Raw genomic sequence first — 27,343 nt, 5'->3', positions numbered from 1 at the left:
TTTTTGACTTGGATGAGGGGACAGCATGCCTCCTCAGCAAGTTTGTTGATGATACCAAGCTGGGAGGAGTGGCTGACACACCAGAGGGCTGTGCTGCCATTCAGAGAGACCTGGAGAGGCTGGAGAGTTGGGCAGAGAGGAACCTCATGAGGTTCAACAAGGGCAAGTGCAGAGTCCTGCACCTAGGGAGAAATAACCCTCGGCACCAGTACAAGCTGGGGGCTGACCTGCTGGAGAGCAGCTCTACAGAGAAGGACCTGGGAGTGCTGGTGGATGACAGATTGACCGTGAGCCAGCAAGGTGCCCTTGTAGCCAAGAAGGCCAATGGTCTCCTGGGGTGCATTGGGAAGAGTGTTGCCAGCAGCTGGAGGGAGGTGATCCTGCCCCTCTCCTCAGCCCTGGGGAGGCCTCATCTCGAGTCCTGTGTCCAGTTCTGGGCTCCCCAGGACAAGAGAGACATGGAGCTACTGCAGAGAGCCCTGCACAGGGCTACAAAGATGATCAGAGGACTGGAGCACCTGCCCTAGAAGGAACGGCTGTGAGAGCTAGGTCTGTTCAGCCTGGGGAAGAGAAGCCTGAGGGGGGATCTTATCAATGTGTACCTGAAGGGAGGGTGTCAAGGGGACAGGACTAAACTCTTTTCAGTTGTCCCATGTGACAGGACAAGAGGCAATGGGCAGAAATTGAAGCACAGGAAGTTCCACCTGGATATAAGAAGGAATTTCTTCTATGATTCTGCCTGCTTTTGTATCTTGCTTCTCTTTTACCTGTTAAAATTATTTAATGCTTTTGTTAACTTTATTTTTAAAGTCCTCAAAATGTATTGGTGTCTTTGACTGTATGAATAATCTGCAAAAGGAAATAGATTGCAAAACATTTCTGACTTCTCTTCTGAGATGCCTAACTCCTGAATCGTACTGACTTTATTTAAAAGTAAGGAAAAAGTGCTAATGTAGCATTCTAATCCATGTGTACTAAACATCAAAGAAAGCAAAAGATACTGTCTTGAAAAGTAGTCACTGCATTATGGAACATGTTCACCAGTAGCAATGGTCTTATCCAGCAGTCCTGAGTAGTATGCACCTTTAATTTGTGCGTTGAGGCCCTTGATGAAGCCCTTGATGAAGCACATAGAGGACTTTTAGATTTGCTTTAGATCTGTATTAATTCAGCTGAGGTAGTTTTTATTTATTTTAATCCTTTATTCCTTTCTTAGTAGCTTAGTACACTCGGTGCTTGTTCTTTCTGACTTATCTGGGCCCTGTAAAGAGGCAAGCAGTTTTGACTTATCATTCTCAAAGTTAGTGCTCCAAAGGAGAATAAGGAGTAATTGAATTGCAGTCCAGTTATTGGTAGTGATGTGACAGTCCTCTGATCACTGGGCAAAAGCATGGAGAAAATGTTTAAAGTACATCAATATAAAAATAAATCAATACAAAAACATCAGACAACAGTTCTGGCTCTTTTCTGGGAGCTTAATAAACAAACCCCCCCCCCCCCCGCCATTAACATTATAGATTAGAGCGTCACAGCAAAATACCAATTACTTATTAAAAGCTTCTGCTGAATGTATATTTTCACCATACTGTAGCATGCAAACAGTTGATGGGCTTTGAATGATGGTTTGAATTTTTTTTTCCCTTTGTTCTATTACTGGCCAGTTTGTGCTACCTAAAATTATGCAGGATATTTCACTCAGATGGGTCTTTGTTGCCTACCAGTAGGAATTTATTTCATAACCCCCTGTAGCATTTGCTTTCCATAGTCAACTGATTTTGCTGCAAATAAGCTGCAAGCAACATACTATGATTCCAAGGAGCACGGTGTTTTCATGAGATAAGTGAAGGATGGTCAAGGTGAGGGAAAGAATGATTGAATGTGAGATTTTTGAGGTGTTTGGGAGACTGAGTAGTCTGATCCCAGTAGCTGGTGGGAAGATTCAAGCAGGAAAATAAGGCTTCAGCCATGTGGTGAATGAATAGATAGTAGGATGAAAGTACTTAGGTATACTTTATTTAAATTAGTGTAAGTAGATAATATTATTCCTAAAGAGACGGCTCAGTTATTGTGGTCAGAAAATATGTTCAAGGAGCCTTCAAAACAGAGTGAGAACTACTGGCATAAAAATACAAAACTGAAGTTATCAAAGTAATATTAGATTTAATATTCTTGGATTTGCTTACTAACAGATTGTCCATGAGAATTTCCTGGAAGGAGAGTGATGTTGTTTTAAGTGGGTTTTTTTCATAAGTATTTGACTTTAGTAGAAAAACTATTTATGGAAAATAACACTTGGAATTGATTCAGTTTATAAAGTTACCTGTAGCAAAGCTTCTTGGGTTTTTTTGTTTGTTTTTTGTTTTGTTTTGTTTTTGAAATAAAGAGTTGAAAAATCAAGGGAGGAAATTAAAGTCAGCTGGAACTAGAGTTCAGAACTTCCAAAAAAGGTTTGTAGTCCTGTAGGCTTGCATTTGCTCAGCTTTCTTTTTCTTTCATATATTTAAGTGTTAGAACTAGGGGAAGTCTTGTTAAAGGAATTTTTAGGGTTGATTTTATTGTATTACGCTACATTAGAGAATTACTATGAGCATTTGAAGAACTTGCTGATGAGAAAAATATAGGAAGGCATCTTCAAGGTCAAGGAGGAAAGAGTAGGTACTGGATGACTTTGAGGACTTTGTAGTTTTAGAAGAAATGGTGCTTAAAATGCAAGGTCATGCAAGTTTAATCAAATGAGTTGAAGTCCTGCCGATCCCTCCCTTTAAAACTCTCTGGAAGACATTCTGATCTGCTGCAAGTGTGAAGCCAGTGTCTTACTTGAGCTACATTAATTCTACAAATGATGTGCTGGGTTTGCAAGGAAATAGATGAGATTCTGCCTGGCCCCATTTGTCCTCCTAGGTGATAGCAGAGTTGTCTGTGAGAATTTTGACTTGTTCTTTCTTTGAACATGTAAAGCTGCATATGCAGATAGAGGTGATTCCAATGTAACCACTCCTCCTTGGTCAGAGGGCTTTGAGAAAGGAAGGCGTTTGAAGACAGAACCGTAGACTTGTATAAGACCTCACATGAAACAAAGTGCATGAAATCCTAGCTGAGCCTTTCACCCATCTGAAGCATCTTTACTTTTTGCTATAGGCAGTCTTTATGGGAAAGCATAATAAATGTAGCCTTACAATAATACTAGCTGTTGCATCTTGCAATCGTTGTTGTAAAGAATTTATGTATGTTGCTTGAAATGGAGCACCTGATATGCTGTGTAGGTATATGTGGTAAATGATACTGAGAAATCTTATGTTTAATAACTGTCTGCAAAGAGATAAATTAAGTAGGCTGGAGCTGAGGAGGTTCATGACTTCCAGGAGGAGCCCTGTTGTTGTGTCATGTATCCAATGGTAAATGATTGAGGAGGTTGAGGAGAGGAATTAAGAAATCTGTGGTTTCTGACAACTTGTACAGAAGCCAAGAACTTCTTTCTTTCAATTTTGGAGTTGAAAATGTTTCCAGTGGAATTTTAAAACTCATTTTGCTTAATTTGCAGCTTCAGTCAAATTTCCATGATGTCATTATTAATAGGACAGAGATCCTTGAACAAGCAGTTCAGTCTCTCTTGTTAATGTTTGCAGCTCAAATCCAATCCCAGCAATAATGAGGAAAAAGAAGCCCAGTCTCAGCTGACAAAATCTGATGAGCTACAGCGCCTGCATGCACAAGCATTGTCTGCCTACCAGCAAGAGGATTATGAAGGCGCTATTTCTCTTCTTGATGAAATCTTGGCAGTAAGTGTTAAGTGAAATGGTGCTATGAAAGGGAAATAAGAGCTTCCGTCTGACATCTGTGTATTTTTATTTGAACAACTTCACCAATGTGAAAACAGTTGAAGTACTGGCTCAATTCTGCTGGACCAGCAGTCCGTAATGAAGTTGGAAAGTGGAGAATGCTGAGCACTAGCTGCAGCTAAGCTAAAATAATAGGTCACTGTAGTTAGTTAACTGTATCATTTCAGTTAAACTTGTATTATAGATAACTTTCTTGATTATCTTTTCTTTTCTTCTGTGGTTCAGTATTCTTGGGGAAGTTAGGAGAAAAGCTACTCTCAAAGCAAGGGAATTTTGCCAAATGAAGCGTGGGTGTACACTTGAGGTTTTTCTTAGGCTATACACAGGCAATTCATATGTGCTGAATATCAAACTTGATAGGTACATCTTTACTGTGGAGTGGGTACTTTGTCTTCTCAAGAGAAGAAAGTAATGAAAAGTCAAAATAGTTCAAAGTTAAAATGTATATAACTCTGCATATTCTTAGCTTGTTGCTCGGATATCTGTATTTGTAGATAAGCCCCATTTAGTAAAGGTAGTCTGATAGTAGCATGAATAACTCAATCATGTAAGCATCTTATGTCTTACAGAAATAGACGTTCAAAGACAGTTAACTGCTATGATTTTTTACGTGCAAATTAGCATTGTTGATTTGGGATTTATGATGCACTTCTCTTTCGGTGAAGAAAATGCCAGAGATTCCTTATGGAGAGGAGCACGGAAAAGCATAAGAGGGAAAAGCGGAGGAGACAAAAGCCTTGTTCTCTAAAACCATGGTTTAAAAACAACTGATAAAACTGAGTAAATACTGTAAAATGAATTATGCAAGGCAATTTTGTTGCAAATGATTATCCTTGGCATTAAGTGACATGGTTACTTCTGTATAAATCTTTAAACTCCAGATACTGAGATGAAATCTTGTATAGCTAAAGCTTACCTGCAGTCATCTTTCTAGAGGACAGCTGACAGCTTGGTTCTTGCTGTTTATTTCCCTCACTGTTTTGCAAAGATGCAGTAATTTATGGTTCTTGAGGTTTAGCAGACTGTCCCAGTTTAATCAATGCCAGTGGATTTAATTAGTCTCCCTGCAAGAGCTCATTGAATCATTAATATTTTTTTCGGGCCTTTGTTTTCTATTTGGCCAGGTGCATCACAGCATCTACCAGGAAGTGGAGATGCTGATTTCATGTGCTCCACATGGTACTTGAACCTTATGCTATTGCAGTTGGCAAAATGAAATTAAATGGGATTTTTCTTTGGTGGAGGAGAAAGACGTGACGTGTTTATGGACCAAAGTCAAGCTTTCATTTTGATTTCTCAAGGTTTGTGTTTGGGATGCAGAGCTGCGGGAACTTCGAGCTGAGTGCTATATAAAGGAAGGGGAACCAAGCAAAGCCATTAGTGACTTGAAAGCTGCTGCCAAATTAAAGAATGATAACACTGAAGCCTTCTATAAAATCAGCAGAATATATTATCAGCTTGGGGACCATGAGTTATCACTCAGGTAATTTTGCTGTTTCTTGAGTTTGTAAGAATTAAGACAGAAAATGTAATGCGTTAAAACTCCATAGTTTATGATAAGCTGTGAAGTTTTTATTTGTTTTTGTTTTTTTTCAAATGGAGTAGCAACTCTAGTCTGAATTTAACCTTTTTCAGATGCTGAGAACTGGCAGTGAAGGCACCACGCTTGTTCTTTGTAGACCGGCCATCAATAATTCCTAGCATCTTGTTCTGCCAAGTAAATGCCATAGTGCAGGTCTATCAGAGTTGCTTACGTTTACTATTTCTATTCTTTTTTTCCTCTTTCCTGGAAGAATGTGCTTCTCTAAACATGTTTGAGTAGAGAAGATTTTTGTTTTGAGTCTCCTGAACCTCAACTCAGTCTAAGTTTGCTATACAGGCAAAAGTGAGTCTTAGGGTCAAGTTCTTATTTTTAAGAGTGGAAACAAATGATTACATTTTTTTTTTTCTTTTCTTATCCAAACTCAAAGAGCTGGAGATCTTTCATTCTTGTTGATAGCTTCAGATACTTTGGATGATGTTTGTAATCTTATCCTTTTATTCTTCCTCAGTTAGATTTAAGTGCTAGTCCCTTATGTCCCTAGTCAGTCCTGTGGGATAACTATCTTTGCCCAGTCCAGCCTGTTCACTTCATATTCCTTGAGCTCAGCTGGGACAAATGGTATAATCCTGTTGTGTTGCATGTGAACAGTTTCCATGAAGTTCGTGGTCTCAGATGCATTACTGGCGTCATCAGAGAGTTCTTTCCAGTATAGTTTATGCCACAGAACCTGTTCAGTAGGAGGTGAGGGTGATTAAAAAAACTTGAGTTTGTCTTGTCTTGGCAGTATGAGGCAAAGGCAAGTGGGTACAAATAGCAGTGCCTCTAGTTACATGAATTTAGTTTATACTTGGGCAAAAATATATATGTTCATCACAGTAAATAGCACCTAGCCAATTTGGTTGCATTAGAGATCCCTTTCTAGAATATATTTCATCTCTGGAGCTTATAGCACACTTTGTTCTATGAAATCGTGGAAGAACTTCCTGTGCTAATAACTAAACTTAAGGATTTTTTATAAATGCACTTGAGAGAGCTCTTTGAATAATAGAATGGTGTTAGAATGAAAGAATAGGCATCTTTCCTTTATTCTGCTTTGATACTACTTTTTGCATCATCAGATGCACTAAGAAAGGTAGAAGTTGTATAGCTCTTGGTTTTAGTGGATAATTAGTCTTTTCTTTCTCTTATTTTCTTCCTCTTTCCTTTACAAACTTAATGATTTTCCACTTTTTCTTTCCTTGCTTAAGAATAGCATTGCATTTTTTTTTTCTGAGAATACCACCTTAGTTGTGTAATAATGATTTTTTATGAATAGACAACTTCTATTCCTTAATCACTGCATTCTGGAGACTTCTAAAGACCATTGTCCCTTTAAAAGGATACCTGCCTTAATCAAGGCCTGATTAAACAGTCTTCAGAGTGAAATCGGACTAAGACTTGGCTGATATTCTATGAAGTAGAGTTTGGGGTCTTAGCTGAACTTTGTCTGTTTCAGGCAGTGTAAAATATGTGCAAGTTTGCTGTACTTATGTGCAAGTTTGCTGTAATATATCCAAGTTAAACATGCAGGAAAATTACAAATGATTGTATCTGCTAAATGTTAGATATAAATTATTTCCCAGAGTATATCTTTTTCTTCTAGTGTTTGCTCTGTTATATTAATATAACTTTCACAATTCTGTAATACTTGGCAATACAAAATAATTAAGTGACAACAAACAAATTTTTCCTGAGTTCAGGAAGACTTTCTTTTCACTCACTTTAAATTCATGGGATGATATTTTTGCACAAAGGAGAGAAAGTGTGCAAAGAAGTCAGTCATTGTTCTGGTTAGCTTATAGATACTGCATTGTGTCTTCACATTGAATTTCATAATGTGTGGTGTTTTTATTCTTGTTTTTCCTTCCCCATGTGAAAAGTGAAGTCCGGGAGTGTCTGAAACTTGATCAAGACCATAAGCAATGTTTCTCTCTCTATAAACATGTAAAGAAACTCAATAAGCAGATTGAATCAGCAGAAGAATACATCAGAGAAGGCAGGTAAGTGCACATTCTATAGAGAAGGATAGCTCCTGAGGCACCAGTTCATTGTTGACTGAAGAGCTGTTTGAGTGATGCTCTTTTCATCTGTCAGTTGAAGTGAACATAGCTCTCAAATTACGATGAAAATACTGACTCATGTAGTGACAACCCTATTCTGAGTCCTTGTGATGCCAATGTCTTACCTTGTGCTTATTTAACTTTGTGGTAAAGCAGTAACACAGAAGTGAGGATAATGTTTGTCGGTTCTCAGATACTGCAGGACCGTGTCTTTAGACCTTTGCCTTAAAGAGACACTGCTAATTTACTACTGTTTTTAGTCTAAAGACTAGTCTTTCATTTAACCCAGTGTTGGCACATTTTCAGGAAGCCATCACAGAGCTAAAAATGTGAGTTGTTTTCTAGTTTGTAGCAACCCATGACTTCAGACACTAACATTTTTAGGTGATACTTTCTAATGTGTTTCTTACTAACTATTAAACTTCAGCTGCCTTAAAACTGTCAAAGCAAAATGCATTCTATTATGTGACTTGCTGAGGAAAAGGTAGAAAAAACTCAACTGCCTGGTTCAAGCCGATGTCAGGAAATCTTTCTTTCCTGTCCAAAAAAAGCAAATAGTACAGTGTTTGCAGTATAGTGCCTGTTCTTATGTCTCACAGCACAGAAAAGGGAATGGAAATATAATTCAAGTGGCTGAAAGTTTTCTTCATAGTGCTGCCTTGCATTAGACCCCTAAGGCTGTTATAGTTAAGACACATAGCTAGAAAATGTGAAAATATGAATTTCTCTGACAGCATTCAGAAATAGTTATTGAACTTCATGACACCATGCTCATCTCTGTTTTAATCAGATATGAAGATGCTATCAGTAAATATGATTCTGTAATGAAAACTGAGCCAGAAGTCCCAGTTTATGCTACTCGTGCCAAAGAAAGGATCTGCCACTGCTTATCGAAGGTAATTCTACTTCTCTGTCCTTTTGTAAGTTTGTTCTTCTTAAAAGAAAAAAGAAAGAAATGAAAACACAATTTGGACTTTCCCCCTTTTCTTTAGAATCAGCAGGCTACAGAGGCCATACAAGTTTGTACAGAAGTTCTTCAGCTGGAACCAACCAATGTGAATGCTTTGAAAGACAGAGCAGAAGCTTATTTGTTAGAAGACCTGTATGAGGAAGGTACGGCTATGTACGGTTTCTATATAAATCTGGGGGCCTTTACAATGCAGTCAGTGTCGCAAAAACTAGTAATGGGCACTTTGATTCTACGCTACGTTTTCATCTGTAGTCAGTGCTAGTGATTAGGTTTACACAAATACCTCCTGTTAAATTTATTTTGATTAGTTTGTGGTTTGCACTTGTTTTAGTACAGCAAAGTTGTCCTTAAAATAGTGGGTTATATCCGGTATCTTTTAGGAGAGGATACAGCTTGCTTAGACTTACTTAAATACATTTTAAATAATTAGCAGTATCAGACAGTTGCATTAATAAGTAAATGATAATTATAATAAGAGTCATAAATCCATTGGGACGATTCTGTTTTAATGCCTTTGGATGTATTAGGTGAGTGCTTGGAGAAATGGAAGTGCATAACAGCATGAAACAAAACTGTTTTCTCCCTGGCATGTTTTCAGTGCAGGGGGAGAGATCAGACACTGCTTTACCTTCCTGGATACCTGTAATGCTGCCAGAAGCAATTATCTGAATCTGCTCTTGAGACTACACTTCCCATACAGGGTTTGCATAAAGCATGTACTCTGTAATTCTGTTGTGCCTGCACACTGGCAGAACTTAACATGGGACTGTAGTTAGTAGCCTTAAACACAGCAAGAAAAACAGTAAGCAGTTTTAAAAACTCAACGTCACGAAATTTTTGAATTTTCTAAGGAAGGTCACAGAATCATAGAATGGCTGAGGTTGGAAGGGGCCTCTGGGGAGGTTCAACCTCCTTGATCAAGCAGGGTCCTCTGAAGTATGTTGCACAGGATCGCATCCAGGTGGATTTGGACTATCTCCGGAGAAGGAGACTCCACAACCTCTCTGGGCAACCTATTGCAGTGCTTTGTCACCCTCGCAGGAAAGATACTTTTCCTCGTATTCAGATGGAACTTCCTCTGTTTGTGCCCATTGCCTCCTGTCCTGTCTCTGGGCACCACTGAGAGTCTGGCCCCATCCTCTTGACTCCCTCCCTTCAGATACTTATACGCAGTGATAAGATCTCCTCTCAGTCTTCTCTTCTCCAGGCTGTGGAGTCCCAGCACTTGCACCTTTCCTCATAGGGGAGTTGCCCAGTCCCCTAGTCATCTTTGTAGCCCTATGCTGGACTCTCTCCAGTGTGGTTAAGAGAGACTCTTTATGTCTCTCTTGCACTGGGGAGCCCAGAACTGGACACAGTACTTGAGATGAGGCCTCACCAGGGCTAAGCAGAGATAGAGGATCACCTCCCCTGATCTGCTGGCAACACTCTTCCTAATGCACCTCGGGACAGCATTGACCTCCTTCGTCCCCAAGGGCACATTGCTGGCTCATGGTCTGCTTGTTGTCCACTGGGACCCTCAGGTTCTTTTCTGCAGAGATAGTGGCATGATGAACATATTGAGGGGAAGAAAACCCTGAAATACTTCACTGAAGGTCACTCATGTTTGCCGGGGTCATGCCAGACCTATTGGTCATTCCTTATTTCCCAAAAGACAGGGTACTACAGGACTTTTAATTGGTCCCATCTACAGCCTAGGAAAGTAAGGGCTGATTAATTGTTGTAATTGAGTGTATGCTGTTACATTGTTTTGTAGTCTCTTTAAAAGCACTAAGTGCTAATGTCTTGTAGGAATCTTCAAAATTTAATATAGTGAATCTTGTTTCCGTGAAAAACAGGACAAGAATGAGAATGGGACAATCTGTGTGTTCTGCCCCCCAGTGCTCACTCATCTGGTGACTTTTGAAGCCTTGGGCTGTTCAGTCAAATGTGATAAGGGATAGGACTTGCAGGCATTTAAACTGCTGAAAATCTGGTTCCATTAATCTTAATATAGAACAACTTTCCTTCACCGTTTTCTGATGATGGATCTTTAGCTTCACAACTGAACAAAAATCTGTCAACTTAAAACGTTTGTAAAGCTATCGTCATAAATGGCACACATTTCTTGTCTTTTTGAGAAACTGATCACTGAAAGATGCTATTTACCTTTTTCAAACGAACTGCAGAAGAAAGATATCTATTTTCTTCTTAGGCCTTCTTAATTCGCATGCCTGAAAGTGAGGTAAATGGGGCTGGTGATGTTTCAGGTGCTCCTATTTATGAGAAGTGACCTAGTGGTGAAATAGTCCTCCTCTGCTGAGGCTTGCAAGGCTTCTTCCTCCTTGTAAGAGAAAGGGTGGAAAACAACAGCATTTCTGAGAACAACTGATGGCCTCTTTTTTTAAGTTAAAAAAAAAAAAAAAAAAGAGTTGGGGGTGGGGAAAGCCTGTACCAGGACTGTCTCTCTGTATTTCTTAGGATAATGAAAAGCCTTTTTTCCTTGTCTTTTCCATCTATTGATTATTTAGAAATGCAGTCTCAAGCTAAAGGCAAGTCTCAAGAGGACTTCATGGTTTTAATGCCCTCTTCAGGCATTTCTCCATCTTCTGTACTTTGATAAACTCATTCACTCTTGGGAAAATTGGATTTACAGATGAATTAAAAAACCCTCTCTAAAAATAGTTTGAGATCCAGAAGACAACTCTACATCAAATTACAGCTTGTGTGAAAAGTTCTGTTTTAAGAAAAAGATGCATTGATAAAAGAAGAACACAAAATTAAGAATTTTTCCCTCAGACTTATGAATCCTCAACTTAGAGGTACAGGAAGGGAAAGGCAAACAATGCTGCCCTCTGAGAGTCCTCTTAGTAGGTGTATCTTGTGCTTGTGACAAGTGACAAAGTGAACAGCAGAAGTGATCTGCTTGTTTTATTCTAAATTGATGAATCTGTATTTGGATATTTTTAAGATTATCTTGTGTTAAATCCTCATTTACACTCACTGTACAGGAATCAGAAGTATCTTGCAACTTTTGCAACTTAGAGATAATAAGCTTTATAACATGGTAAAGCGTAAATGCACAGAACCAAATCAATGTTGTGCTGGAGCAAATGCCCCCTTATTATGGCATATAAGGAATCATGGTGAGGGCACAGGCTTGTAGTGAGACTTTATTTCTGGGATTGGAGCCTGCTGTGCTTGGCCCGGCCTGGTTCTGTGCGAAGGATGCTGCTAGTGGGGAACAAACTCCTCCCAAGTTGCTGTTATTCAGTGTATCCCTGCCTTTTTCCCACCCTTGACAATATTGAGATGGCTGTACTTTCCAGTAGAGCCTCCATAAAAAAAGTTACGGTTCATTAATGCTAATCTGCCTGAAGGTGTATTCATTTATCCTTCAGTGTTAAGTGCTATAAAATGATGGCTGATTTTTGTCTTGGCTGTAGAGAACAGTGAAGACATTAAAATCGTAGTCTTCATAGTATTTAGAGGTAAACTGATTCTCTTTCATGAGAATTTCCACATGAAGACACCTATTTTCCTGTTTAAAGACAGGAAATTTCAAAGTACTTATAACTCAAAGATTTGAAGAAAATTATTGTTAAATGTTCAAGATGCAGTTTAGAAGGTATAGCTGAGTTCTGATTCCTATTGAATGACTTTAATTACTTTATAATCATGTGGGATCTAGGACTTTGTATACAAAGACAAATGTGTAATGAATCACTTTTTGGCTTATGACATAAGTACAGGAGTACATCTGCCTATAAAGTAGGTAACACAAGTTTTACCAAAGGAAAAAAAAATCATATTTCTTGCTTCACTTCAAAATTACTCAGGAAATTCTTCTTCCCCCCCCCCCTTACTACTGTGAAGGAGACAGTTTCTATTTGAGATAAGAGCATCACTGGCTCGGTTATTCCTCTTATAGAATGGGCATGGACATTTTTGATAGAGGAGTAATTCTGCATATGGAATAATGGCCACTCTTGGTCACTTTAAAGATTCAGACAAGATAGGAAGGCCAGCTGAGATGGTTAAAGATACATTGCAATTTGCATTTCAGAAATTTTGAAGATTCCTATAATGGAAAGAATCACAGAATCGCAGAATCACAGAATAGTTGAGGTTTGAAGGGACCTCTGGAGATCAAGTAGTCAATCCCCCTGTTGAACAGGGTCCCCTAAAACACATGTCCAGAACTCTGTCCAGACAGCTTCTGAATGCTTCCAAGGAAGGAGACTCCACAACCTCTCTGGGCAACCTATTCCAGTGCTCTGTCACCCTTGCAGGAAAGATGCTTTTCCTTGTATTCAGATGGAACTTCCTCTGTTTGTGCCCGTTGCCAGAACAAATGGAATGGGGGAACAAATACCAGAAAGTGGTTGCACTTTTAGTGCTGTGGGACAGGATGAAAGGAGGAGTAAGCCAATAAGAGGCAACGAGCTGTGTGTTAGCTTGTGAGGTTTTGCTGCTTTTAGAAGTAGTGCCTAAAAGGAACCAAATAACTGATTTAACATACCTTTGGTTAGTAATAAGTCACTTACTTTTGTAATTACCTTTTAGTGGTCATTGTATCTGCAGCAGGATGAGAGCTTCACCTGTTCCCAAGCTAGTCTCCTTGCTGGGGGGAAGAAAGAGGAAAAAAATTCAGACATTGGAGAATGCCATCAGAATTTGCATTTTCTCCAACTGAGAGAAAGTGCAAAATGTGATTGGCATTAGGCGTGCTGGATGTGCTTGCTTTGAGGGTGAGCAGAACTGGAAAACATACCTTAGCACATATTTAACATAGCAGCAGTCTTTCAATGAGTCTTTTTCTTTTTTTTTTAATAAAAAGAGTAAGCTGATGCTGTCCATACAAATATGCAACCCCAAAGCAGCTTGTTTTCCAACAGTGGTGCATGCTCTAGATACTCAGTGAAGTTGAGCAGATTTGATATATGTTCATCAGGACTTTGCAGTGGGACCTCCCCTTATTACGTGAAGCAGATTAAGTATGCTGGTGCTTAGAGTTATTGAGGCAATAAAGCAGCATAATGAAATCTCTGCTTTTTCATTGTTTTTATTGATTTCAGCAGCATATATTAGACACGCGTTGTTACAGACTTTTGTTTTCTAAATGATTGGACAAATTGTTGAAAATATCCACAAAAAGCAAAATGCTTTATTCAGGCAACAAATCAGAGTTCTTAGTGATGTGAAAATGAAAACAGGAAGTTTGTATTTTGTTTATAATAACATATAAAATTGTTGGGGCATTGGAAGTATATTCTGGATTTTTTTTTCCAGTAACCAAAACAAGGTTGCAGTGGTATCAGATGTCTGAATAATACAAATTCATTAGCACTTCTTGCTGTCTTGCTCAGAAACAGTGGAAAAAACAAATGTAACACCTGCTGAGAAATAGCATCTGCTTGGAAATAATCTGATGCAAGTGCTTTGTCTCACTCGGGAAACCTGGGAGACTTATAATCCTCAAAGCCTCATTTGCAGATCTAACAGTGAAGGAGCAGCATTCTCATTAAACAGAGTTTAACAGTTGCCCCCCTTGATGAATATTGGTATCAAAGAATAGTTAAAATTGCATCTCTCATCTTCAGTTATCATTTGTATTAATAATGTTTTACTTCAAAAAATATGTAGAAATAAGATCTGTCTTCAAAATACACAAAAGCATTACAGTATCTCCCTTATTTTTATTCCTGAGAAATGTATTTCTTAAAATAAAAGCAGAAGAGCATGTCTTTGAAATAAGAATTTAAGACTCTTATTTCAATTCTTATTTTCAAAATTGTCATTCTCTACCTGTTGCATATATAGGCGTAAAAAGCAATAGTCTTTCACTAACAGTGCTGCATAATTATGCAAGTGAACACACAGATAATCTGAAGTCTGTTTAAAAGCATTGGAGAGAGAGGATTTCTATTGCATGGATCAAGTGCAGTGTAGGAGAAGAAATTTTTATATAAAAATATTGTATAATGCGATTGCACAGCAGTGTTTGGGACTAATCTGTTGTGAATTTGGCTCTTCAAATACTGGTCACTGAAACTTGCTCCTTTATTCCTATTAAATCCAGATTCCAGAGGCTTTTATGTTCATCCATATGACTTAGCAATGTCTAAACAGAGTTCTGACCTCCTGCTAGTAACTTCCCTTTTCTTCCTCCCTTTCCAAAAAGTATGATGAATCTAAAGGAAAAAAGCCCGTATCTAGTGAACAGGTGAAAGATACAACTTCCTCTGCACAGGATTTTCTTTTTTGAGTGGGGGTGAGGAGAACTTTAGTAAGTTAAAGTCGGAAAATTGTACTGTTTATAAACTGTCTTAGCAAAGCTTCAGTTTGGGAGATGGCTTGAATTCCTTAAACTTTAGATTGAAAAGTTACATAATCTTTTTTCATTCACTTTTTCTGAAAAGCTATTAAAGACTATGAAACTGCTCAAGCCAATAGTGAAAACGACCAGCAGATTCGTGAGGGGCTAGAACGAGCCCAGAGGATGTTGAAGCAATCACAGAAAAGAGATTACTACAAAATTTTAGGAGTAAAAAGGTGAGATACTAATATCTGAGGTGTTTACCTGAAAGCTAGTTATTAAATCAGTACCTCTATGATTGATCATCTGAATTTGTTGTGCTGCATGTTACTTTTCATTCATGTGTGTCTACTGCCCTTACTTTCCTATTGTACTAGCTTAGCTGTTGCCGCACAGGGATGGGAAGAGGGAGAACAGTATTCAGATTTAAAGGAGTTTTATACAAAAGCTACTTAATGAAAAAGCACCATTGAGAAGGGAGGAAATAAATCAGCAACAGTTTGTAGTAGAGGTGATGAACAGTAAGGTGAACAAATTGAGGAAAAAAATGAAGACTAAAGCTGGAAAGAATTATGGAATGCAAAAAAAAAATCTGAAAAAAAATGTGGAAAATACTGTGATAGACTAGGTGAGTTTAAAAGTACTGATTGAAAGCGGTACCTACAAATACTTTTGCTATTAACCTAGAGAAACTAATGACTTTTTAATGATAACCACCCTAATGTTCTGTTAGTTCCATGAACTAATTCAATTTCTTTCTGCTTTTTGTGTCTCACCTCTTCGTAAATTCTTCAGATTGGGAGCCATGTTCTGAATAACAGCTCCTAATAGCATCTTTCCAAAAAAGTAAATAAGTGGTAGAGGAAAGAGTAATTTTTGTTTAATGCAGCAACTTGTTTGCTCTGTTTTTTATATGAAGTGTCTTGAGTGCCATCTGCAGAAGGTTATCTAGTAACTGTTTGCTTTTTCCGAAGCCCTTAATTCTGTTTTATTCAATAGATTCAGTAGTGTGGTACATGAACAACTAGAAAACTTGTAAATTATCACAATTTTATACACCTAGAAATGCTCGAAAGCAAGAAATCATAAAAGCTTACAGAAAACTGGCATCCCAGTGGCACCCTGATAACTTTCAAAGTGAGGAAGAAAAGAAGAAAGCAGAGAAAAAGTTCATTGATATAGCAGCTGCTAAAGAAGTCCTCACTGACCCAGGTAATCATGGTTCATATGCTGTGGCTTCATCTTTTACATCAGTGTGTATACATCATGCAGCAAACAGGTTTTAACAAGTGTTAACAGCTTTTTTTTTTCCCCTCCTCTCCCCATATCTATTTTGAGAAGGCAATGTGTGAATTGGATGTAACTATTTGTTGCCTGAAATCAGATAAACTTAACAGATTTCTCCCCAGTTTGGGACTGCACTTCAAGATCAGTCTGTTATTGTACATTACTTTTATCCCACCCTTTTGGCCAAGAATAGTATTAAATCTTGAAAATGATGGTCAATTGCTTCTCCTCTTAAACCAGTTCCGAGTTTGCTTTTTGTTGTGTATCTTCTATGTCACAGATAAACCATAAGGCACAAGGTCATTTTCAGTCACTAGAGGTGGGTTTTAAAGGACCAGAAAGGACTGGTAACAACCAGGAATTTTTATTGTGTTTTAGTGACTTTTGCTTTAAAGACAGATTTATTTTAAAGGTCTCCCCCCCCCCCCTTTTTTTTTTTTTTTTTTAAGGATATAACCTTGCAGAGGTTCCTGGTTTTGTACAGCTCTGTTTCAAACTAAGTTTAGATAGAGAGCCCCTGAAGTACTCCAGAAAATCTCTCAAAAACAGCCTTTTTGTGTGTGTATCATAGCTTGACTGAGCACTGCCCTAGGAGCAAGAATGGGGTTCTCGGTTCCCCTCAGCCTGGGCTAAGGCCTGGCTCCTTGGGCTGGCCCAGTCTCTGGGAGCAAGGAGGTCCCTGTCAGGCCTGGTTGTTTGCTGGCCAGCTTTTGGGGAGGGCCAAAGGAGAGAGTGCTTTTGGGGAGACTCCATGGTGCAGGGCCTAGCACTTTTGATCCATCCCACCGAGTGATATATTGAAGCAGTGGACCATTTAGTCTGAAGATTCTTATAGAAAATAGTGTGGCGGGGTTATCTTGCTCCCCCCGGAGTGTGGGGGGAAGCCCTCGGCCAGAGCAGCATGTTAGGTTTCTGTCTTGCACTGTTCATAGACGGTCACTGGTAGGAGAAACACATGAGTGAGGCAGGTATGAGAAGATCCTTTTTATCTTCGTCAGTTGTCCAGGGTCAGCTAAGTGATAATTAAGCAGATGGGCTCAAACTTTCTTGGGGCAAGGAGAGAGCTAAAATTACCAAACTGCATTGCAAACATTTTTGGTTAGTAGAAAATCATATTCTATGTTAAGGTGAACTTTCCTCATAATTATGTATATATGTTAGGGGATTTATATGTTGGTAGCATTTAAGATGCTATTCACCCTGTCAACATCTCTAGAATATGTTCATCTGCTTTCTCCTTGGCATTGTTCCTGATGTCACGTTTACCATTCCTGTCAAACCAATCAGGCAAAAAAAACACTTGGTTGTACTTGGCTTTCTTTATGAGCTTGTCTGCATTGTGTTTTGTCTCTTTAACTGAAATGTCTTTCCCTTCCTGTCCTCTAAATCTTTTTCCTGCTCACTTTCTGGCTATAGTGAACGTGTCATTTAAGGAGACCCCACAAAGCCTGTGGTCCTCAGGATCTTTGAACTTTTCTTTGCAAGGTTATTGTCATAGGGCTATGATGTACTTTACCTGAAGCTATCTTCCATACTTTCCACTTCTGGTTACATTATTTCTCCTTTTACTAACTCTGCTGCTGCATTCTCTGACTTGTGTGTGAAATGGGTCTCCTGAAAAGTGCCAGACAGTCAAAAACCTTGCAGAATTTGCAGTGCCTGCAGACTACTTGCAAGTTATATCCAGGTGTAAACTAGAGTAGTGGGATACTCTGACTTGTCTATGGTCTTTGGGCCTTGGGGAAGGCTTTCAACTTTTGCCTGTCTGGATTGTGCAGCTACAAAATTACCTCAGGAAGATGTTTCCTGGCTCTGTGCTACCTCTCAGACAGCTCCCAGCATAAATGGCATATGGAGAAGATCGGGAAAGTTTGGGGCTCTGCTCACTGACCTTCATACTATTGCTAAAGGATCAATACATTGGTTGAGGAAAAGTTGGGAGGATAAAGGAAGCTGTGTTTTCTAACCCATCCTGAGTGCAAGTGGTAGTGGGAGAGCAAGTCCAATACACTCAACAAGGACAGAATGTCCCAATTATTTGTGGAATGTTGTTGGCCAAAGCATGGCTGTCCCTGCGGAAATTCACATACGTCCTGTTGGACATATATAGGCAGGTACTGTCTTTTGCTGGTTTAAACTAAACAACTTGCTTGAATTAAATTTTACTGCAGTGTTATAAGGGAATCACAGGCTTTCTTCCCCTCTGTCAATCTCCTGGACACTTTGAAAAAATCAATGGATCTGTAATTAGGCACATTCCTCCAAATGCTGCTTCTGTGAGTTGTCATTAGCCCTGAGGGCTTTCTGAAATGATATTAAGTGTTGGTCATCAAGGACGCTTTGTTTTATTGTCCTAACCCCTGTGCTATGCTTTCACTTTGTTCTCCTTTCCCTCAGAAATGAGGCGGAAGTTTGATGCGGGAGAAGACCCTCTGGATGCAGAGAGCCAGCAGGGTGGGGGCAACCCTTTCCACAGGAACTGGAACACATGGCAAGGATTCAACCCCTTTGGCTCAGGAGGAGGACCATTTACATTCAAATTCCACTTCAGTTAGAGCCAAGACTGTTTTTGATGGCTGCTGCTGTTTTTTACTTAATCTGTTTAAAAATAAAAGTTTCTCAATTCAAGACCCCAAATCTTAATTTCTAATGTTGTCCTTAACCCAGAGTCTTACTGTATTAGAAGAAAACCAGGTATTTCTAATACAGAAATATCTTCTGTATTAGAAGAAAACCAGTATTCAGAGGGTTTGCTTTGTGGTGAACTTGACAGGCTTATACTGGTGGATGGGTTGAATAAAGGTTTTATTACTGCTTACGTATTTTCTGTTGTTATGCAGGAAGTCTTTATTCCTATTGATGAAAAAACAGTAAGAGGCTATTTAGGACAACACCTAAATATATCCTTAGGACTAAAATTATATGCTTAAAGGTAAAACTGCATGTAAATACTTTCTTGAACCAAGGCCTAATAATACATGTGGAAGGGGTAGTTATGATAGTATCAGTGTTAACAAATTGTTAGTCTTTGTGCTCAGCAGAATGATCCATCTCTCGGTGTTACTAAGAGGAAATCCTGGTGACCGTCTGCCGTATTACTGATAGTGCCATAGGTAGGGTGAGGGGGCTGCCGCAGGAGGAGTCCAAACAGTCTCTTCTAAAGAAGACTGTAAGTGTGTAAGTAATGGGATTTGAAAATGTCTACTCACTTTATTCATTAACTTTTAATTGATTGGGATGGTTTTCTCGGCAGTAATTGTCAAATATGAAAGTAAAAAAATACCTGATTTGTGAGGTTTTCTCTAATCACTTTTTTTTGGAGTGTAATTTGGGAAGCTAAAGTATCATTCTTGAGTGGTTTGTATTTTTTTTTTTTTGACACAGCATCTGCGTGAGATATGAGCAAAACAGCTTAATGGACAGCTTAATTCCCAACCATGCAGCAGTTTGCAACTTCTCTGTATTGTTACACATAAATTGAGGTGAGAGTACTATGGACTGTAGGAATATAATATTAACTCTAGTCTTTCCTCCCTTAAAAAAAAAAAAAAAAAAAAAAAAAAACTTCATTTCTGCTGGGTGACATGACAGTGAATTAATGCTATGTGCAATTGTTTGATGTTGTATATTTTGTGTAACAGTCACTGTACTGCAAAAAACAACTGCTTGTGTACAGAAAGAATGACTAACTTTCTTTTAGCCAAAAAGTCTGATTTTATTTTTTATCTATACACACACAGGTTAAATTGGTTTAGTGTATTGGTGGCAGTGTGTGTGCGTGTGTGTGTGCGTGTGTGTGTGCGTGTGCGTGTGTGTAAGGTATTACCAAGCCTATAGCTGCTGTCAAGTGAGGTAGTCTTTTCATCTTGTAATTCAATATATAACAGTGGTTGTTGATGACTTTCATCAGCAACCATTTCCTTAGCATGCCAGAATTAAATTCATTGGTGTGTTTTTGAATTGAATTTTAACTGGAAAACAATAATCGGTGAGTAGGAATCTTCCCTCACTGCAGCTCATTGTGTTTAAAAGCATAAGCAGCCGCAGTAAAACAGAGAAAATGAACGGATCAGGCCTTTAATCTGAAAGTTATTTTTATTACTCCAAGTGCAATTGCTGTTGAAGCATAACCCTTCTCCCTTGCCCCAGGTACTTCTGTACATAATTTTGAGGTCATATGGCTTACTAACATACGGGGTTTTTTTGACAGCATTTTAAAAGCCAGTGTTCATTAAGCAGAAACTAATATTCCTGCTGACGAGTGTATTTGTTCACTTCCTGCAGCCTGTAGTATTTGTGCTGGTGCACAAAAAACCCCAGGAGCATTTTAAACTCCAGTGTCAGATATTTTCCAAGTTGAATGATTTTTCTAGAAATTTGACATCTATTTTTGACCAGGTTTTCTTTAAGCTCTAAGATACCCTGGGTGTCATTCATGCTCTTCTAGGTTAGTCTGGTTCTCTTGTGGCCTCTGAGGCTCAGGCGTAGGAGCTTGCTGCACGATAAGCCAGTACCTGCAGCATCAGCTGAGGCAGAGGGCTTCTGTGCCTGTGCTTTCTGCTCACAATAAATACAAGGTGATTAGGCAGCTCTGCTGCCCTCCTGTCGGTTGTCACTAGCCCTCTTTTTTTTTTTTTTTTTTTCCTGATAAGCTAGATCCAGCTACTTGCACTTGCTGCAGGCTGAATGGCTCCCATATGTGGATTGCGTGTCGTGCAGTTACGTGTGTGTGTGAGTGTGCCAGTGCTGTGCGTAAACACGTGTATATAGCCTCGTTCACTGCCGGAGGGGGTGGGTTTGGAACGCTGTTGGATGAGCAGTGTTTGCAGTGCGTGTAAGTTTGTACGTACAGGAGTGGTGCTCAGTTTCAGGAGGTCACAGTAAATGCCACAGGCACCTTTGTGTGCTAGAGGTGCTAGAAATGTGACCTTTCCTTTGAAAGGACCTACCCTTGTCAGCCTTTTTGTTCTTATCTCCATTTTAAAGGATGTATTGAAGAGAATCCAGTTGCCTGGTTATTGCTTTTATTGTCTTTAGGGAAGGAAAAAGATGGTCTGTCTTAGGTAAACTATTCATACCATGCACTGATGTTAAAGCAGTGCCTACTTCTCCTCTGGAAAGTGGACAGTTCTGCTGTGCATTGGAAGTGATCAGTAACAGAAGGGATTATATTCAATTTTGAGGATGAATGGGATAGGATTTTTTTTTTTTTTTAAGCTCAAATCTGGTTGGTGGAGAAAGAAAAGTGATGCTGAATGCTATTCACTGATTCCTTTTGTGGGAGACTATTTTGAAAATGAAAACAATGACAGTGGAGGATAAGGTTTCCTGATATTAAGCAGACTGATTGTATGAAGTGTTAGCATTTTAGATGTTACCATTCTAGATGCTGTTTTTAAGGGAGCAGATTCTGGCTTTTAGCTTTAAGGTACTTTTGAAAATAGAAAGGAGCAAAGTTATGTTAAAGCAAAGGCATTTTCATTTCAACAGTTTCCAGATGCAGTGATATATTTGCTGATGTGGCTTTAGAAAATGAAGCTCTGATAACTCAAGAGTGTTAATGGTGCAAACTATATACAAGGAAGCTGAATTCACCTTTTTATTTATAATGGATGTCTGTAGTGCAATAATGTTCAGTCACTGAACATTGAAATGTCTTGACTGTTTGTAAACTAAAATGTGCATGAAGCATCATTAAAATAATCGGTCTGTAGGTAGATGCAAACTTTCTATGTTAAAATCTATAGTTCAATTTTTATAAACTAGTTTCCAACTTGTTTTGAAATCGAGGTGGGTGGGAAGATGCATTTTACTTGATATGTGCTTAATACTGATGTATTAATAAATCAGTATTAAAACATTCAAAATGAATTATAAACTTAAGAGCTCAGAACTTGTGATACAAGCAGAAAATGTGTCAGCTTACTCAAAAAAAAATGCTTATTATTTCAGTTTTCAGACTTGTGGAATAAGAATTTTTCTGTTTAGGGCTGTGATTTGTAGGAGCTTTGCTGGAAATTAACCAGTATAGCATAATGGGTTAGTTGTATTTAAAAGTGCCTTATTGTAAGGTATTATTTGTTTGCTCTGTAATACACACTTCTATCCATAAAACTTAAAAAGATGGGAGAATCTTTTTTTTGTTTTTGCCCAGTGCAGTTTGTTTTAAGAAGGATAAGTAAAGTTAGCCAGAGACTTATCAAATGTTTCAAATGATAAAATGTCTTTATATAAAATCATAAGAAATCTAAAAAGCAAGAACTGTTTTTTCTAGAACTGTGGGAATTATTTTATGGTATTTTTCACAATAAAGATATTTATGATGACGAGGATGCACTGCAGTGTTTTTTTGTCTATCCCTCTATCCCACTCTTCCACAGTTTTGAAAGTTGGAGTTGCACAGGAATGCAGTAAAAGGCTGTCGGAGCACTAGCTTTGGGGTTAAATTAATCTTAGGCAGTTAGTGCAAAAGTTGACAGGCTTTAAAAAGTAAAATACAAGGTGAAGTAGCATGTTTATATTTCATCCTCTAGTTTTTGCAGGAAATAGCTGATTACCGTATCCTGGAGTAGACCTTTCTTGTAGCTGAACAAGCAACAGAACTAGCGAAGTGTTTTTATGGTGGTGGAAGACGGCATTTGACAGTCTCTCAGGCTGGTACCTGCTTTGCTCTTTGAGAGGTGCGGGAGGAAACCAGTTCTCTGTACAATCAGTTGGGTTAAGAGTGGTGAGTGGAGGGTTTTTTTTTGTTTGTTTGTTTTTTTAAACAGAAGTCTTGCTAGAAAGGCAGTGGATCTTCTGGAACAGCAGGCTCCTGGGTTGCTGGTGCTGCATGGGGAAAGGAGGAATCTCAGTGCCATTCCTCCCACCATCAGCCCCTGGCCCACAAGCGCTGGAGAGGAAGGCGGTAGCTGAGTGTGTGTAGTACAGCTGTGCAGGTGGTCCAAGTAATGCTGAAAAAGACTTCAAATAATGATTGTGTGTCCTACAGCTCAGGATCAAGGGTTAGATAAAAATGAGACTGAACAATTTCACTTATATTCATCCCTATAAAACCATGATCTTTGGGAAAGGAGAAAAATCAGTATCTGATAATAAAAGTTGAGCAAACATTGTGCTAATTGTCTGATTTTTATTTGCATCTTTTCCCATGCAAAAGTTTTTAGGAAAAAGATTTTTTTTTTAACACCAGGTCACTATAAATAAATTTCACTGTTCTATAAAAGGCACTTTCAAAACCATCTGCCCATCCATATTTTACAAGTGTCAGAGCCCAAATGTGGTGATACACTGAAGAGCGTTACTGGAGGAAGCTATTTATGTGAAATGCTTCTCAAGACTGCTGGCAGTGGGCGGCAATAAGCTGCCAGAATGTTTCACTCAAAGGAGTGAGGATTCAAATGCAAAAACAAATGAGACCACCAGCAGTAGAGAGAGAGAGAGAGAGCAATTTAGGAAGAAATTATGGCCATAACTAGCTATCGGCTTCCTGCCTTCGAAAGGGGAATTCACAAACCAACTTGAGACTTGCTTACAACACCCACTAGACTGAGATACATCCAAACGAGCTGCTAGGGACTCTCATCTGTCTCAATTGGATGTGTCTAAAATTCAGAACTGAAGAGCTAGTGTAAGTCCAAATTTAAGAGTTAGACTGGTATAACTAACTAACTAACTGGACCACCTTTGTATTCTCAGCGGGAGTGCTGTGTCTCTGAAGGTGTTGCTGAATCCCTCGGAGCTGAGGGGAATCTGAACCCAGGCACCTCGAGAGCGCAGCTGCACGAGGCTGCTGCCAAGCCTCCCAGCAAGTCTAGGCAGAAAAGCTTCAATGTAAGCAGTGAAGAAAGTGGTGTTTATTTTCCAGACAGGTGCAAAAGGCTGAGCCGGGTGGGTAGCTGGGGCTCTGCTGCCCTGCGGAAGACACCCCCACCCCACCCCTTGGGAGGGGAGGTCGTGGCTCCCCCCTGCCGCAGCCGGCGCGGCTCACAGGGGCTGCGGCTGGGACTGGCCATCGCCTCACATGTGGGGGAGCAGAGGCCGAGTGCAGGGCGCTGCGGCGAGGAGCAGCACGTAACTAACTGATGAGTTAAGGCCATGCTCGCTGCTCACGAACACATCGCAGAGAAACCAAGGCGTTCTGGATCGCAACGCCTGCTCCCCCGTCTCCTAACACTGTAACCGTTAGTAAAATCATGATGGGAAGCAGGTTAACCTGCACGCGGCACTATGCAATTTCAGTGCTCATGTTAATCTCTGAGAGATTAAGCTGATGATTAAGCATTTGATCCAGTGGAATAAAATTAGATATTAACTGTTATCCTGTCAACAGATGTTTCAGTATCTCCTCTCAAAATTTCCTGTGTATGCTTAAATCTAGATTTCAGAATATTATATCAAAATGACAAAGCATAACTAGAAAAAGAGATCCTCTATCAAGCTTGGGAAGCTGAAGTCTTGGGATGAAGGCAGAGTTGGATTTACAACAAGGTTAAAAGGCCCTTTATTGAGAAATACTTCAACTAGAGGCACTCAGTCTTTCCAACAATACTGCACTCCTGTCTAGTTTCTTCATTTTCTGAATGAAATAGGAAAATGAATACAAATTATATAAATCTCTTAATTTGCAGTCTACCATCACACAAAATTACTATGCTGCTTTATTGACATTCAGTTTTCAGGAGTATTCCTATTCTACTTCACATGGTAGAGCATACAAATTTGAAACTAGAAATAAGCTTTCTCTGTATCTCTTAGGCCTTACCCTACAGTAAATTCTTAGTTTTGAATATTGCTGTTGCTTCCCAGCATAAACAATTTTTTCAGACTAAAGACGTTTGAGGAATTGCTGTAATTTTTTTCCTTGGGTATATTAACCAAGCATTTAATATTTATTATATACTATAAAAGATGAGAACAAAAAAAATATTTTTCTCCAGCAGCATCTTTAATATCTTGCACAACATATACAATCCATTCTTTTATTATTAAAAAATCATATGCTAATTATTCAAAGTGCTGCTTTAAACAGATCTTTGAAAAGTAGTTAACATATTTGTTGGACCTTTTTTAAGCTTTTATAAGATTTTTTTTTAAGAAAGACTTTTAAGATAATACATCTTTTTTAAAAAAGAACTTTCCTTGAAAATGATTATTGTTCAGAAAAAAAGAAGAAAGACCTAAACATTTTTACAAACATATACAACACTGTAGAAAATGGCATGAAACCTTTTAAATCTTCGAAGTATCTCCAGCAAATTACTTTTTCATAAATTATATTCTAATTATCTAAATAATCTAAAGGAAATTGTTTTTAAGGATATATAGCTCTTTTTAAAGCATGTAGAAGTGAACCAATTTTTTAAATAGAATATTGCAGATGGATAGATAAAATGAATGAGAAACCACTGCCTAAATTATCCGCCTTTTATACAGCATAACAGAAGTTTCCCACAGTGATAATCATGAAGAAAACTAAGGTTCCTTAATGATATAGAACCTTTAAGTTCTGAGTTAGTTAAAATATATATATATATATATATATATATATATATATATATATATATATATATATGCTTTAAGTATGAAATTCCAGCACAGATCAATATGAAACAGTGCTGTAAATTATGCAAGTGTAAGTTAAAAATAAAACCCCCCCACACACTGCAAGCAGCTGACTAATGCTTTTTTCTCCTCTTTATGTATAGAAGTATTAGCTGCTATCTTGCATCTTGTATCTTGCTATACATTAAATTTATAGTAACTGCACATAACTGCCCAGTCCATTATATATCCATCCGTATGTTATAAAACATACCAACTTACTTAAAACATACGTTTAGTGTTTCACTCACTGCTTGATACTGTTAAGTAAGTAAGTAAGTAAGTATTGTGTTATAGGAAAAAGTGTAATAAGACAAATATTGTAGTGAAATGGGATAGTTTAAGAGGATTGAAGTTAGTATTACCTGATTGTGACTGCTGGGTTACACAGAAAATATTTCATTTGGTACTTCTGACAAAGAAAAAGCCTACCAAATAGACCTTTCAAAATCCATGTGCCACATGTTAAAACTGTATTATTCAAAATTTAAGACTATTAAAATGCATAAACAAATACAAAGGTACGTATAAAATCTTGTAAAGAATTTGTGTATCTAATGTTACTAACACTTGGAAACTTTCAGTAGAGCATGATTCTAAAGATTTGCTCTTACAGTAAACAATTTTAAATAACCCAGACCTGAGAACAATGACAGTGCATATAAAATATCCTTCATTTTTCTTACTACTTATTCCTTTATTTGCTGGGATGCAAATATTATGAAACTGATGATCACTGAATGGGTGATGGGAGATTTCATTCAGTGTAAGTTATATTATCTTGTATAATTATATGCATTCAGATTAAAAGCATGCATTAAGTTTTGCTTTAAAGAATTTATGGTAAATCCAATCTATTTTAAAACCAGGAAACCTAAGGAACAGAATATTTAAGACTCAAATTTTCAAAATTTCAGTTTAGTAAATTACCTATTTTCAAATATGCATACTGGAGGAACTTTTTGCCTCCAAGCTTTGGAAGATTAAAATGTCAGTGGCCCATCAGATCAATAGATATGTGAGTATATATTTACAAAATTGCAGTAGACACCATTGACAATCACAATTAATCAATAATTTTATTATTTCAAATTCTAAACAGAATTTTGACAATGATTAAAACTCAGTGGAAATAGCTTGTAGATACTGACTTTCTGATACGCATGCTGGTTGGAATCATCTTAATCAAAAAAGATAATACAATCCTACAACATACTATTTAATTATCCAAACCAGCCTAAGAATCAAAGATTATTCTTGTAAATTGATAAGGGTGCAGCAAACTCTATAATAAATTAAAAATCACATTTCTTGCTTTAGTTAGCTTCAAAGTTGATTTAGTGGTATTTCTGTGGTTTAAATTCCACTAACAAGCTACTACTTACATCATAACTTTGATACACTAAGAATTTGTCTTGCAACCAAACCATTTCTCCAAAGACCAAATTATAGACATACAATCAAAATTCTTTATATTTAAATACACGAGCTTAATGCATGTAATAGGCATAAAACAGTGTTCATGTATATATTTAACCCTCCTCCCTCCCCAAATCTCCCCCCAAAAGCCGATACAATTTTGAAGAGTTGAATATATCATTTCTTTGGGCAAACTGTCCTTTAGAGAAGGAAAAATCAAAAACAAGAAATTAGGAAAGTTATTCTATATTGCTTTTTTTTTAAAAAAAATCAAGTACCTGGGGA

The 27,343-nt window shown here is 38.2% G+C and overlaps 1 protein-coding gene across 1 annotated transcript in view; it reads left to right on the top strand.

Annotated features, from left to right (window-relative positions):
- DNAJC3 (DnaJ heat shock protein family (Hsp40) member C3) overlaps positions 1-18,664 on the top strand; it is a 38,716-nt gene extending 20,052 nt beyond the window's left edge. Inside the window, exons 5-12 of the mRNA XM_062566845.1 lie at positions 3,627-3,779; positions 5,141-5,322; positions 7,302-7,421; positions 8,272-8,377; positions 8,474-8,594; positions 14,853-14,985; positions 15,813-15,961; positions 18,434-18,664. Of these exons, the coding sequence (XP_062422829.1) occupies positions 3,627-3,779; positions 5,141-5,322; positions 7,302-7,421; positions 8,272-8,377; positions 8,474-8,594; positions 14,853-14,985; positions 15,813-15,961; positions 18,434-18,591 (1,122 nt within the window). The 3' untranslated portion in view covers positions 18,592-18,664. The remainder of the gene's footprint in view (positions 1-3,626; positions 3,780-5,140; positions 5,323-7,301; positions 7,422-8,271; positions 8,378-8,473; positions 8,595-14,852; positions 14,986-15,812; positions 15,962-18,433) is intronic.
- Positions 18,665-27,343: the final 8,679 nt, after the last annotated feature.

The sequence above is a fragment of the Rhea pennata genome, chromosome 1, assembly GCF_028389875.1.
Source record: "Rhea pennata isolate bPtePen1 chromosome 1, bPtePen1.pri, whole genome shotgun sequence".
Taxonomy (NCBI): domain Eukaryota; kingdom Metazoa; phylum Chordata; class Aves; order Rheiformes; family Rheidae; genus Rhea; species Rhea pennata.
The sequence above is the reverse complement of the archived record's forward strand: the minus strand, read 5'-3'. Positions and strand labels throughout refer to the sequence as shown.